The sequence below is a fragment of the Oncorhynchus tshawytscha genome, linkage group LG19, assembly GCF_018296145.1.
Source record: "Oncorhynchus tshawytscha isolate Ot180627B linkage group LG19, Otsh_v2.0, whole genome shotgun sequence".
Lineage (NCBI taxonomy): Eukaryota > Metazoa > Chordata > Actinopteri > Salmoniformes > Salmonidae > Oncorhynchus > Oncorhynchus tshawytscha.
The window spans coordinates 19,018,200-19,031,325 of record NC_056447.1 but is presented as its reverse complement, the minus strand read 5'-3'; the positions used below and the strand labels follow the sequence as shown (position 1 = coordinate 19,031,325).

The 13,126-nt window shown below is 46.1% G+C and overlaps 1 protein-coding gene across 1 annotated transcript in view; it reads left to right on the top strand.

The window, feature by feature from the left end:
• The window catches only part of shisal1b (shisa like 1b), a 59,621-nt gene extending 55,194 nt beyond the window's left edge, over positions 1–4,427 (top strand). The window contains exon 5 of the mRNA XM_024378734.2: positions 2,612–4,427. Coding sequence (XP_024234502.1) covers positions 2,612–2,616 — 5 coding nt within the window. The 3' untranslated portion in view covers positions 2,617–4,427. The remainder of the gene's footprint in view (positions 1–2,611) is intronic.
• The last annotated feature ends 8,699 nt before the right edge of the window (positions 4,428–13,126 follow it).

Sequence of the window (13,126 nt, the reverse complement as noted above, 5' to 3'; positions counted from 1 at the left end):
TTCGCTGTATCTACTTCCTCTTGTGGAGGAATTGCAGCCTGGCAAATGAATGTGTGGGAACACTGTTTGCCATAAGGCTACTTGAGAAGGCTGATATGTGTGCATAGCCTTAGATCTGTTATGGGCTCTGTGTAGGCGGCCTGGGAATCTGATATTACTTTCTCTCCGTGGATAGATAAATGCCCTTTATATTTAAAAAAAATCTGCTTAAACAAATACAGACGGCTTAACCAGGTACTGTGTGTTCTGGCTAAAAAGAAGAGACAACACGCATTGATCAGGAAAAGGAAAAAACAGCCATGCATTTACAGTAATCCGGTGGGTCCAATATAGATAACAGACAAGAAATCCCCTTGTTTAAGTATAACAAAGAATATGAATAGTGGGATCATGGCAGTATCAAGTACGCCATGATTGATAAGAAGCTGTGGCTTCTTAATTTGCTTTCTTTGCCAATTTGTGCACGGAGAGCACATGACCACATGGCCACATACGTCATTTATTTTTGACATTGTGGTCCACTGGAGACCTGGTAGCAAGCATTTCCACGGCAGTAAACACAGCTGTTCCTGGAAGCTCCGAGCACCACAAAAAAAAAACACTCGTCGCACAGGAATGAAACGGGATGTCCGACTGACGGTTACAAAGTCTCAGGTCGGGTTAAAACGTCTGATTATTAAAGCCAGCTCTCTCTGCCCAGGGGCGGGGTGATACCTCCTAACTCTCTCGATACCCTCTTCACCCCATGTCTGATGGACGCCGGACCAGAGGTCCTGGATTCAGTTCTTCTCTATTATTACTGGTGCACTTCACATGCCCGTGCTAATACAAACTTAGTATGATGCTTCAGAGCATCATAACAAAAGAGCTGAAATCCAATATCGTTTAATTCAGGTTTGACAACACAGTAAGAGACGATATGACTGCTAAGGGTTTGGTGTGTAATGTGTCATATAAAAAAAAAAAAAACGAAAAATCCATTCCCTCTCTACAGTATGTTTGTTGATGGAATTAACAATACATGAGTGTATGCTGATTTGATGAGTGAGGATATGCCAGCTACAAGAGCATTGACAGTGTGAAAACAGTATAGGCAGCCAGCAACATTACATATCATATTAATACTGCATGGTGAAGATCTATCTCTACGGTGATCAACGCCAGGACAACTTGGCATCAGATCACAGCAACGTGGCCAAGCGCTATATACTACACCACCCACCTCCTGGGTGGTGCCTGCCTGCCCACCTGGCTGCTTCAAGAGGCCTGCACAGGTCAGCCAACCAGAGTGGTCCAAACAAGGTGGCATCTGTCATCACATTTACAGGCCCTGACTCAGAGCTGAGCCATCTGCTTGGTTGTCACCTAACAGCCATTTCCAGTCAGGTCTCTGTCACTGAGATATCATATTGGCAAGTCTGTCGCCTGGCAAATGGAGACTGGTTTATGATTCATCAGATGGTCAATGTCTGGTACATTGCTTTGATTGTACTTGACCATATGGCAGAATACACACCTACACCCACCTCACTTACAGTACCCATCTGCTTGCCAGTCTGCCAGAGCAGTGAGTGACACAATAATATCACACAGATACCACTCACTCATGCCAGATTCTTCCAGAAATATGCTTGATAGCTTCAAACAGCTTTCATGTATTTTTTTTTGTTGTCCACAAGTGTCGTGATCAATGCTTGTGTCTATTTCCTGCATATTCACACACTATCTTTGAACCACAACTTTAGCTGAAGTGTTTTGTGTGGTAATGACTGAGTAGTGAATAATTAAATCAAGTGAATGCTGTCCTGTGTTTGCAGGGTTGGGGAGTAACTGATTAAATGTAATTAGTTACATGTAATCTGGTTACAAAAAAACTATTTGTAATCAGTTACGTTACCAGCAAAAATATTGTAATATTGAAAACTAGATTATTACTTCTTGGAATACTTATAAATTCAGAAAGGATGTTTGCAAGGAAAGAATGCATAATGACACCTTTCTGTTTACCCAGTGACATTCAATTCAGCATTGGAAAAAAGCATATGTTTAATAGTTTGTTCCACCTGAGCGAGTCTGACCACAAGTCACAGACCACTATGACGACACACCAAATACACTTGATGGATCTTTTTTGTCCTCTTCTTCTAATGGCTCTTAAGGGGAAAGTAATCCAAAAACAACTGAAAGTAATCCGATTATTTTGAGTTGGTAACTAGTGACTGTAATGGATTACATTTAGAAGGTAACCTACCTTTCCCTGTGCGTGTGTATGTGTGTGTAGAGCAGCATGTCCAGGCCCTGTCCAATTAGAGAGTATCACTCTCCATATGGTGGCCTAATTTACATTTAAAAAATGCACAACACACTGGTGGAGAGGAATCATCAGGGAGGGGAATGGTTGTTGATTTTTCTTCCTTTCTTCACTTCAATTAAAAATAGATCACAACAATAACGATGTCTTGCGTTTTCCCCCACTGGCCTTGTGCAATGCAAACAAGGAGAAGGCTGAGACTACAGTATATGTGGCTGGTTAATTTAGCTGGGTGATGGGTTCCATACTCCTGTTCCAATGGTTTTAATACTATGTCACTTTCCTTTTTGTTCCATTCAGACTGAAGCTGCGAGAGGATGAATGGATGGAGCAGCGATGTTGAGCAGAGCACGCCGCAGAAGATAGCACGGCTCCGACACCTGTCTCTGTCTGGCTGGACTATCTACACAGTAACATACCACAGGGTGGCTGTCCCTGCCGGAGCTAGCAGTTAGCTAATAGGACCTGCTCGCCTCCATTCCTCTAAACACCTCCACCACTGGACTAACGGAACCAGGCCAAAGGTCAACACTAGACTACTATGAAAGGTCCTGGCGAATGGAGCTGCTGCTACCCAAACACTGTTAAGGAACAGGTCACAGGCACTGAAACTGACCATGAAGAACCCCTGCATGGGCTGGGGCTGTTCTACGAGGACGCCAATGGAAACTGAAAGTGCAACTGATCAACTGAACAAGGGGGGGCTTTGTTTAATGTGTTTTTGAGTGTTGATTGTACTTTGTTGCTGTGTGGGGTTAAATTCAGTAGTAGTCAGAAGAGGTAGTGGGTGTATCTCTTGGTGATTTATTTAATGTCGACTAGTCAGGGACTTTTTACGAGTGGTAGACATTCTAGACGATTCACCATGATGCTTAGCATCCCTTTGGAGCTAAAATTAGGACATCGACTGGCTCAATCGCTGAGGATAGATATAATTGGACGGTGAAGTCTATGGAACAGACATATTTCAGCATAATGAACCTTAATTGAATACGGTGGCCCCTCCCCTTCAAGTCACCCTGTCAGCTCAGCGATCAGGGAGAGTGGAGTGCTGACAAAATAATCACTTCAGTGGTTCCCACTGAAAGGTGTTACACTGCAAAAAAAAGTGAAATCTAAGCAAGTATAAATATCTTCTATTGAAATATCTTTCTTGTTTTTTCAAATCATGCTAAATTATCTAACGTCAGTGGCAGATCATTTTATTTAGGCTTGCTTAAATGTCACTTTTTGCAGTGTAGTGCACAGGGAGGGGATAAAGCTCAACACTTCACTCATTTCTGACATGAACTTTCGTATTGATCCATAAAGTGCCGTTTTTGTTGTGTTGGGAGGGGTGAGAGAATAAAGCATCTGTTCGGGTCAGCAGACTGGGAGGGGGATGGAGTGTGATGGGGGAAGACCAGGCGGTATATAGTACTGTACCAGGGTATGTCTCTACTCATTCTCCTCACTCTAACCCAATTCTGGAGCTGTAACCTGCGATCTGACAGCAGCTTAGCCGGTATGTGCAGAGAATTCCTGCACTGTACACACCGTGCAGCAGGAAATACACTACAGGGTCGTTGGTAGGGGCCAACCAAGAGGGCAGACCCATAAATGGTTCTCTGGGAGTTACTGGAAATACCACCAATACTCCTGAACAGCCACTAGGCAAGAGGAGCAGGACAACTATCCCCAATATACTAAAACGGCAAACTCAACCTGCCAATCTATTCCAATGATTGGAAATAAATTGTTTTGTCAACATCTGGCTTCATAAATTCTCTGAAGTGTGCAGGCCCCAAAAAAGAAAATGTTACCATCTTCTGTTACAACAATGACCATGGCTGGCAATATACACTGAGTGTACAAAACATGAAGAACTCTTTCCATGACAGAGTGACCAGGTGAAAGCTATGATCCCTTCTTGATGTCACTTAAATCCACTTCAATCAGTGTAGATGAAGGGGAGGAGACAGGTTAAAGAATATTTTTTAACCCTTGAGACAAATGAGACGTGCATTGTGTATGTGTGCCATTCAGAGGGTGACAAATGATTGAAGTGCCTTTGAACGGGGTATGGTAGGAGGTAGTAGGTGCCAGGCGCACCAGTTTGTGTCAAGAACTGCAATGCTGCTGGGTTTTTCACATTCAACAACTTCCTGTGTGCATCAAGAATGGTCCACCATCCAAAGGACATCCAGACAACTTAACACAACTGTGGGAAGCTTTGGAGTCAACACGGGCCAGCATCCCTGTGGAACGCTTTCAACACCTTGTAGAGTCCATGCCACGACGAATTGAGGCTGTTCTGAGGGCAAAAGGGGGCAGTGCAACTCAACAATAGGAAGGTGTTCCTAATGTTTGGTATACTCAGTGGGATCTCTTATGATTAGCAATAACGTTCAGATTTGGCCAGTTTGAGATAGTTAACTTCTGTATAGTCTAATTGCATGTTTGCTCCAGCAAACTTGTACCTTGTGCTGAGATACGATGCGCCCAACTGAAATAATTGGCCTGGACTGGAGAGCTGTGGAGGTGCTAATTGCGCTCTATCTCTTCGTCCTGCTTTCCTTCCTTTCTCCCCCAGAAAGTGAGGCAGCATCAGCAACAAGGAAGCCCGGAGGAGCAGGAATTTTAAACAGCTTCTGCAGTACAAAAGGGGATTTAATTGGGCCTCAAAACAGGGGAATTGGCAGAGATCAGATGTGCTCGGGAACACACGTCTCCCCCGGAACCCCAGTGCTGTTTTGCTGTAACAAGGCTGTGAGCAGGGAATTCCCTTCCCATCGACAATATGTAGTGGTGATAACTAGGGTAATGCCCTAGCAGGCAGCCATGTCATGTAGGCTACAGCCCAACAGTTGCCCCTCTTATCGTAGCAATGATAATGGGGAGCCAAACTGCAGCCCTCCCCAAACTGGAAGCCCAAACAAGCTCTGTGGTGTTGTTGTTTTACAAGGCAAATCTGACTTTCTGTTTTGCTTTCTTAACATGGACTCGACGTGACATAGTCAATATTGTAAGCATTGCTGTAAGGATGGCAGCGCACTTATGTTTTAGTCTTGAGGTTGCTGTAGTAACAGTTGCCTTACAGTGGATCTCCACTTGTGCACAGAAGCTTTGTAGTGATTGGTCGGTACCTCACTGTGGGTGTGGTGATGATGACCTGCACCACGTTCTGTCTATGTATTACCCACTAGAATGTACAGTTAGAAGCTGAATTGTTTCTGCACTTGTTAACTTTGTATTGTTACACCAGGGAGAAATAAAGATGTATCTTTTCCAGTGTGTTTAAACATTCCTGAGTGTGTTCTGCTCTTTATCAAATGCAGAATCTCAGCACAACTTGGGAGCCAAAAACATAAAAGTTTAATCAAGTTTCAGAGGTTGTGTTTGGCCAGAACATCCTGTCTGAGTCAAAGCAGTGGCCTGTAGCTGACACTCCCAGCCTGGTGAATCACACGACCCAGGCAGCCAGGCCAGAGGCACAGACATCATTAAGGCTAGGAGATGACAGGCCAGACAGGGAAAGACACAGACAGAGACACCTTGTTCTAAATGACAAAACCTGTCTGCCACAGCTGGGGGAGCGTGTGAGAGGCCAGAGCATCACAGGAGTTGTCAAGGTTTGTTAGCAGGAAGTCCTTTGAACTTTTTCATTAATCAGCTTTCTCTCTCTCTCTCTCCAAACTTCTCACCTCTGTACCTCTGCCTCTGTTCAATATGCCTTTTCTGGTTTCCTCCTCCCACCAGTCTGTCCCTCACACTCTTCCTTTTCTGTTCTCTCCTCTTCCCACCAGTCTGTCCCTCACACTCTTCCTTTTCTGTTCTCTCCTCCTCCCACCAGTCTGTCCTTCACACTCTTCCTTTTCTGTTCTCTCCTCTTCCCACCAGTCTGTCCCTCACACTCTTCCTTTTCTGTTCTCTCCTCTTCCCACCAGTCTGTCCCTCACACTCTTCCTTTTCTGTTCTCTCCTCCTCCCACCAGTCTGTCCTTCACACTTTTCCTTTTCTGTTCTCTCCTCTTCCCACCAGTCTGTCCCTCACACTCTTCCTTTTCTGTTCTCTCCTCCTCCCACCAGTCTGTCCTTCACACTCTTCCTTTTCTGTTCTCTCCTCTTCCCACCAGTCTGTCCCTCGCACTCTTCCTTTTCTGTTCTCTCCTCCTCTCACCAGTCTGTCCCTCGCACTCTTCCTTTTCTGTTCTCTCCTCTTCCCACCAGTCTGTCCCTCGCACTCTTCCTTTTCTCTCCTCCTCCCGCCAGTCTGTCCCTCGCACTCTTCTTTCTTCCCCTAAACACATTCCTCTCTTTGCTCCCCATCACCTCCACACTCTCCCAGACCCCTCCCTCCTCCCTCTCTGTTTCATTGCTGTGATAGCATTATTATTAAAAGGCCACAGAGACATGGACATGTGTGAACTAATTCATCCCATTAATCACTATGAAAAACAAAACATTGCCTGGATCTACTTCTCCCACTGTTCCAGAGAAGCGGGGCAAAGCATCGGCTTCCGGCATTCATCTATTAAAACCACATTAGACCGTCTCATCACTCCCATCTATACCCCCTCCCTGCCCACTCAGCCTTCTCCGAGGCAGGGCAGAGAGCCCTTCTGTGGCGCTGAGCCCACGTTAAGTGGATCTTAATGTTGCCATTTTGTGCCATTTGTCTAAAACGCAATGCGATAAAGACCATTTGCATGCCCCTATCAGATTATCGTTATGGTGCCGTTTGTCAGTCAAAGATCAGATGTCAGTCAAAGATAGAGACATGCAAGGGGGTAGAGAAGAGGTAAAGGAGAAGGAAACGGAGGACAGGGGATGGAAGGGGAGAGGATAAGAGAGAAGAATAGAGCTGAAGTGCGTAACTGATTGTGATCTTCAGTAAGCGAGTTACATTTCCTCCCTTACTCAGAGAGCGTTCATGTGTAGCTGTCTATCTGTACAGGAGCACCAGACATAAAGCAGGACCAATATTGCATCTGTCTTTGCACTTCCTCCACACTCAGCCCTGTTTTCCCCTCAACTGAGCCCAGCCTTCAACAAGACTGACAGACCTTGTTCAGTAGTCTATTTGTTGTAAATGCAGACCTTTTTATCCAACACTAAGTGTCCAGAATCCTCTGAGACCTGACCTCAGATCAGAAAATCAGACTGCTATCCCTGTCTTAAATGTCTGAAATGTCCACATTTTTCATCGGGCAAATCTAACTGGCAATCCCCTGGAACTGGGGAGTTCAAGGGAAGTGAATTGGAAGGCTGGCCCCAAAACATTGAGTGAAGACAAACTGTTCAGATAACTTGACAGAATATTTAAACTGTCTACTGAAATGGGCTAGTTACATGATGAAGAGGAGGAACACAACCCTCGCCAGGTCTACTCTTTCTCTTTCTGCCTGCCCCGTGAGTAGTGAGACATTGAGCTGTTAGATTTGCATCAATTCGAATCTGGTATCAGGACAAATATGATAATGAGTCACCGATTGTATACTATGTATTTTTTATTAGCTAAGCAATAAGTGGTAAATGCAATTTTCGTATATACGGGTTCTCTGTCCCACCTCGCAGGGCAAACAGAGAACTGACTTGTTCTTGACAAAGATATTATAAATATACCCTGACAGAAATAGTTCCTGCTTCCGAGCCGGCCTGTCAGAGTAGAGACTGGGTGTGGTTTAAACTCACCCAGCCTATCGTTGATGATAATTCAATCACATATATGGTAACGGGCTATAGTGCATAACACAGAAACCTCACAGAGCTGAAAGGAAAGTGAGCCTGAGCAACCCACTGTCAGCCTCAAAACATCATCCTGTGACATTTTTACAAAAAGAGAAGACTCACAACATATGAGGCTAATGTCAATACATTGCAGTCAATGGGGAGAGATAGTGATAAAGATGCAAATGTTAAATTGGTGGAAGACTTAGACAGACAGACGTCTCTCTCTCTCTGTCTCTTTCTCTCTCTCTATCTCTAATCTCGTATCCCCTCTCTCCCTCCCCCCTTCTCTCTCCATCTCCTTGCCTCCCTCTGTCTGTCTCTCTACCTCCTCTTTATACCAGTGGAGGCTTCAGAGCTGAGGACGGCTCATAATAATGGTTGTAACGGAGCGAATGGAATGGCATCAATCACATGGAAACCAAGTGTTTGATGTACTGTATTTGATACCATTCCACTAATTCCACTCCAGCCATTCTCACAAGCCTGTTCTCCCCAATTCAGGTGACACCAACCTCCTGTGCTTTATACCCCCTCCTTTTCTCTCTCCCTCCCCCTTTTTTCACCACCTCCACTCTCTCCCCCTCTCTCTCCTTCCTTTCTCCCTCCCTCCCTCCTTCCTTCTCCCTCTCTTTGCCTCCCTCTGTTTCTCTCACGACCTGCTCTTTATCCCTCCTCCTTTTCTATCTCCCTCCCCCTTCACCACCTCCACCCTCTGCCCCCTTTTCTTTCTTTTCTTCTCTCTCTCTCTCTCTCTCTCTCTCTCTCTCTCTCTTCTATATCTCTCTTATTCACTCATATCTCCCTCCTCTCCCTCTCTATCTCCCTCCCTCCTCTCTCTCCCCCTCACTCTCTCTCCTCCTTCTCTCTCTTCTATATCTCTTATTCACTCATACCTCCCTCCTCTCCCTCTCCATCTCCCTCCCCCTCCCTCACTCTCTCCCTATCTCCTCCCCTCCATTCCCTCTCGCTCCTTCTTCCATCCCTCCCCCTCATCTCATCTCTCTCTCTCCTTCCTTTCTCTTCCTCCTCTCTCCCATCTTCACAGACAGGGCATTGGCGCATAAGTCAATACATTGCTTCCAAGGCGAAAAGGTTGGTGATACAGCTGCAATGGGTAAATTGGTGAAAGACTCAGACAGACAAACAGACACTCAAAGAAAGATATTCCGAGAACCAGACAGGCAGGCAGGCAGGCAGGCAGGCAGACAGAGAGCTGTAGGCAGGCAGAAAGACAGACAGACAGCAAGACATGCACAGGCAGACAGACAGACAGTTTCAAGTAAATATATAAAAATGTGACCATCATGCTCTTCAGAATTCATTCTAACAATTTTTAAGCCTAACGACTCACACTAAATGATTCTGCTGCTCTGTCGTTTGCTACATTCGTTAGTCTGAGACTGCCTCCCAACGGAGGTACTCAGATCCAGACTCATTGCGAAGAAGAAAATAACGTTCGTGGGCGTTTGGCCGGAGTGAGGAGTCTGGGTAGCCAGGTAATTTTAATTTCTTGAACTGCAAGACCATTATGTCCAATAGAGGTCAAAAATGCTTTTGGGTTGATTTAACTTTTATAATCCTTCAAAACCGCCCCTATGACCCCCAATTAAGACACTTCCTGTAATCACAGGAACCTGAAAGTCAATGTACGGCCTCCTGGGGACACTAACAATTCAGATGATGGAAATGTGTTTTCGCAGGGAGAGAATGGAGCACCATGTTGAGGATGAATTAAGTCACTCCTGCCAAATTAAGCTGAACCTCGACACAGGGCTTTCTTAAAAGGTCACCAGTGATACCAGTGGTAAAAAAAAAAAGGTTGTTAAACTATAAACTCCACTGGACGATCGAGATAAGACGAACAAACACCAATATAAACCGAAACAACTCCTCCTGAATTGCAGCCTGCCTCCACTTCATCACTGTCTGTCTCCTCCACCTCCTCCTGAATTGCAGCCTGCCTCCGCCTCATTACTGTCTGTCTTCTCCACCTACTCCTGAATTGCAGCCTGCCTCCGCCTCATCACTGTCTGTCTCCTCCACCTCCTCCTGAATTGCAGCCTGCCTCAGCCTTATCACTGTCGGTCTCCTCCACCTCCTCCTGAATTGCAGCCTGCCTCAGCCTCATCACTGTCTGTCTCCTCCACCTCCTCCTGAATTGCAGCCTGCCTCAGCCTCATCACTGTCTGTCTCCTCCACCTCCTCCTGAATTGCAGCCTGCCTCAGCCTCATCACTGTCTGTCTCCTCCACCTCCTCCTGAATTGCAGCCTGCCTCCGCCTCATCACTGTCTGTCTCCTCCACCTCCTCCTGAATTACAGCCTGCCTCTGTCTCATCACTGTCTGTCTCCTCCACCTCCTCCTGAATTGCAGCCTGCCTCCGCCTCATCACTGTCTGTCTCCTCCACCTCCTCTTGAATTGCAGCCTGCCTCAGCCTCATCACTGTCTGTCTCCTCCACCTACTCTTTAATTGCAGCCTGCCTCAGCCTCATCACTGTCTGTCTCCTCTACCTCCTCCTGAATTGAAGCCTGCCTCCGCCTCATCACTGTCTGTCTCCTCCACCTCCTACTGAATTGCAGCCTGACTCCGCCTCGTCACTGTCTGTCTCCTCCACCTCCTCCTGAATTGCAGCCTGCCTCCGCCTCATCGATGTCTGTCTGTCTCCTCCACCTCCTCCTGAATTGCAGCCTGCCTCCGCCTCATCACTGTCTGTCTCACTACTCTCTGCAAAGCAGTTTTAACAATAGATTTTCAAATACATGAGAATAATATTAAATTGTCTATTTAATTTATTACATTTTAGGTCCCACGGGCTGTCCCAACACATAATGACAAGCAAGTGCATTCTAGCATTGTAAAAGGACCGTAGTTGACTCAAAAAATGTTGTATGTGGCTCCTGAGTGGTGCAGCGGTCTAAGGCACTGCATCTCAGTGCTAGAGGTGTCACTGCAGACACCCTAGTTCAAATCCAGGCTGTATCACAACCGGCTGTGATAGGGAGTCCCATAGAGCGGAGCACAATTGGCCCAGTGTCGTCAGGTTTGTCTGGTGTAGGCCGTCATTGTAAATAAAAATGTGTTCTTAACTGACTTGCCTTGTTGAATAAAAAAATATATGTATTCTAAAGCCATTTGATGATAAACAATGTGTTTGATAAGATGAAACATTCTCAATTTCAGGGGACCCCAATCTCTCTGCTTGCTGTCTCTGTCTGTGTGTCTGCATTGCGGTCGGCCTCACCACTGTCTGCCTCACTGCTCTCTGTAAAGCAAAGTTATTTTGTTATGAGAACTTCTAATAGCATATCTTTAGTTAAGATTATAGCTAGTTTAATTTCAGTTGACTCCTCCTGCTGAGGTCAGGCTCTGTTAAACATTAGCTTCTGACTTCATCCTTCTAGCCAGCTAGTTATAACTAGCTATCTGGCTAACAGTAGAGCTAGAGGTCTGCACAGGACTGATTTCTTCATCCCGCTCCCACCCAACCACACAAGCAGCTTTTCATACCGTACCAGCTCACCCCCACTGGCTTTTTGTCAGACTCCCATCTGCTCCTGCAAGAACTGGTCCCGAACCCAACCGCAGTCCTGCAAGAAATGGTCCCGAACCCACCCGCAGTCCTGCAAGAAGTGGTCCCGAACCTAACCGCAGTTCCGCAAGAACTGGTCCCGAACCCAACCCAAATGTTATTTTCAGTGTAAGTGAGAGTGGGGTAAGTTGAGCACATTTTTTACATTCAGCTTTTCTCCATCAAGGGAAACATAGTATTATAGTATACAAAGATATTTACATATTTTTCAGGATGTTGTGTATCCCTGGAAATAATCTGAAAACATTACAGTTTTCAAAACATATCTTGTCCAAATAAAGTGGTCTCTCGGCACAACTTACCCCAGGTATGTGGACATGAAGTAGGGTTAGTTTAGGGTTAGGTTTATGGTTTGTCTGTCTACCTGGCTGGCTGTCTGTCTCTCTGTGTCTGTATGTCTGTCTGTCTTTCTGAGTCTTTCACCAATTTACCCATTGCAGCTTTATCACCAACTTTTTTGCCTTGAATGCTATGTATTGACTTACTGTATGAGTCAATACCCTTGATGTACTGTATATCTATGCGTCAATATCCTGTCTGTGGAGGTGAGAGAAGAGAGAGAGGTGAAGTTGGGAGATGAGAAGAGAAGAGAGGAGAGAAGGGGGAGAGGGGAAATAAGTAATAGAGGGGGGAGAGAGAAGTGGGAGCGTGAGGGAGGGTAAGAGAGGGTAGAGAGAAGGAGGGTGAAAGAGAGGAGGGAGGGGAAGAGAGAAAGCGAGTGATAGATGAGAGAGGGAGGGAGAGAGTGTATTGTACTTCTGATGGACTCAAATGGGAAAAATATACAAGAATAAAAAACATTTTCCCAAGCACAGTGTGTCTAAACTCTGGTGTCCAAACATCCAGGGTGCCCAAACATCCAGGGTGCCCTAGACCTTCTGTCTGAGGACCAACTAGGTTCACCTAGCCACATAATAATACACACAGGCACAAACAACCTGAGAACATAGCAGGATTGGATTGCCACAGCACTGAAGGGAGTGATTGAAAAAGCTTCTTCTACTTTCTCCAATGCTACCATGAAAAGACTTCCACCCTGCAACCATACAGCGGGTAAACGCAAGTATTTCCCGTGACTGTGCCTCAAAACCAAATGTTTTCCTGGCCCACCACTCTACCCTGAACAGCCTCTATGACCAGGTCCACCTATACAAGGCAGCAGTGCTCACCTTCGCCCGGACTCTAAAGGACATCGCTCTCAAACGCAGCCCCAACACTTCACACAGGAGCAACAGATCAATAAACAGCCTGCCCAGACCAGCGAGACACTCTCACAGACACCCCCCCTCCTCCGGGCCTACACATAGAGGACCTACAGTACATCCAGACCACAACACCACCAGCCACATGCACACCCCCACCCCAACCAATCAACACCCCCAAGTCAACCATGCCCACACCCCATTTACGCCCCCTCAGATCAGACCTATGCCCCTCCTGCCCACCCCATGCACCCCACCCCCGCAAAGAGGGTCTCAACATGGAAGTCACACATATGCCCAGGCCGTGAGCGG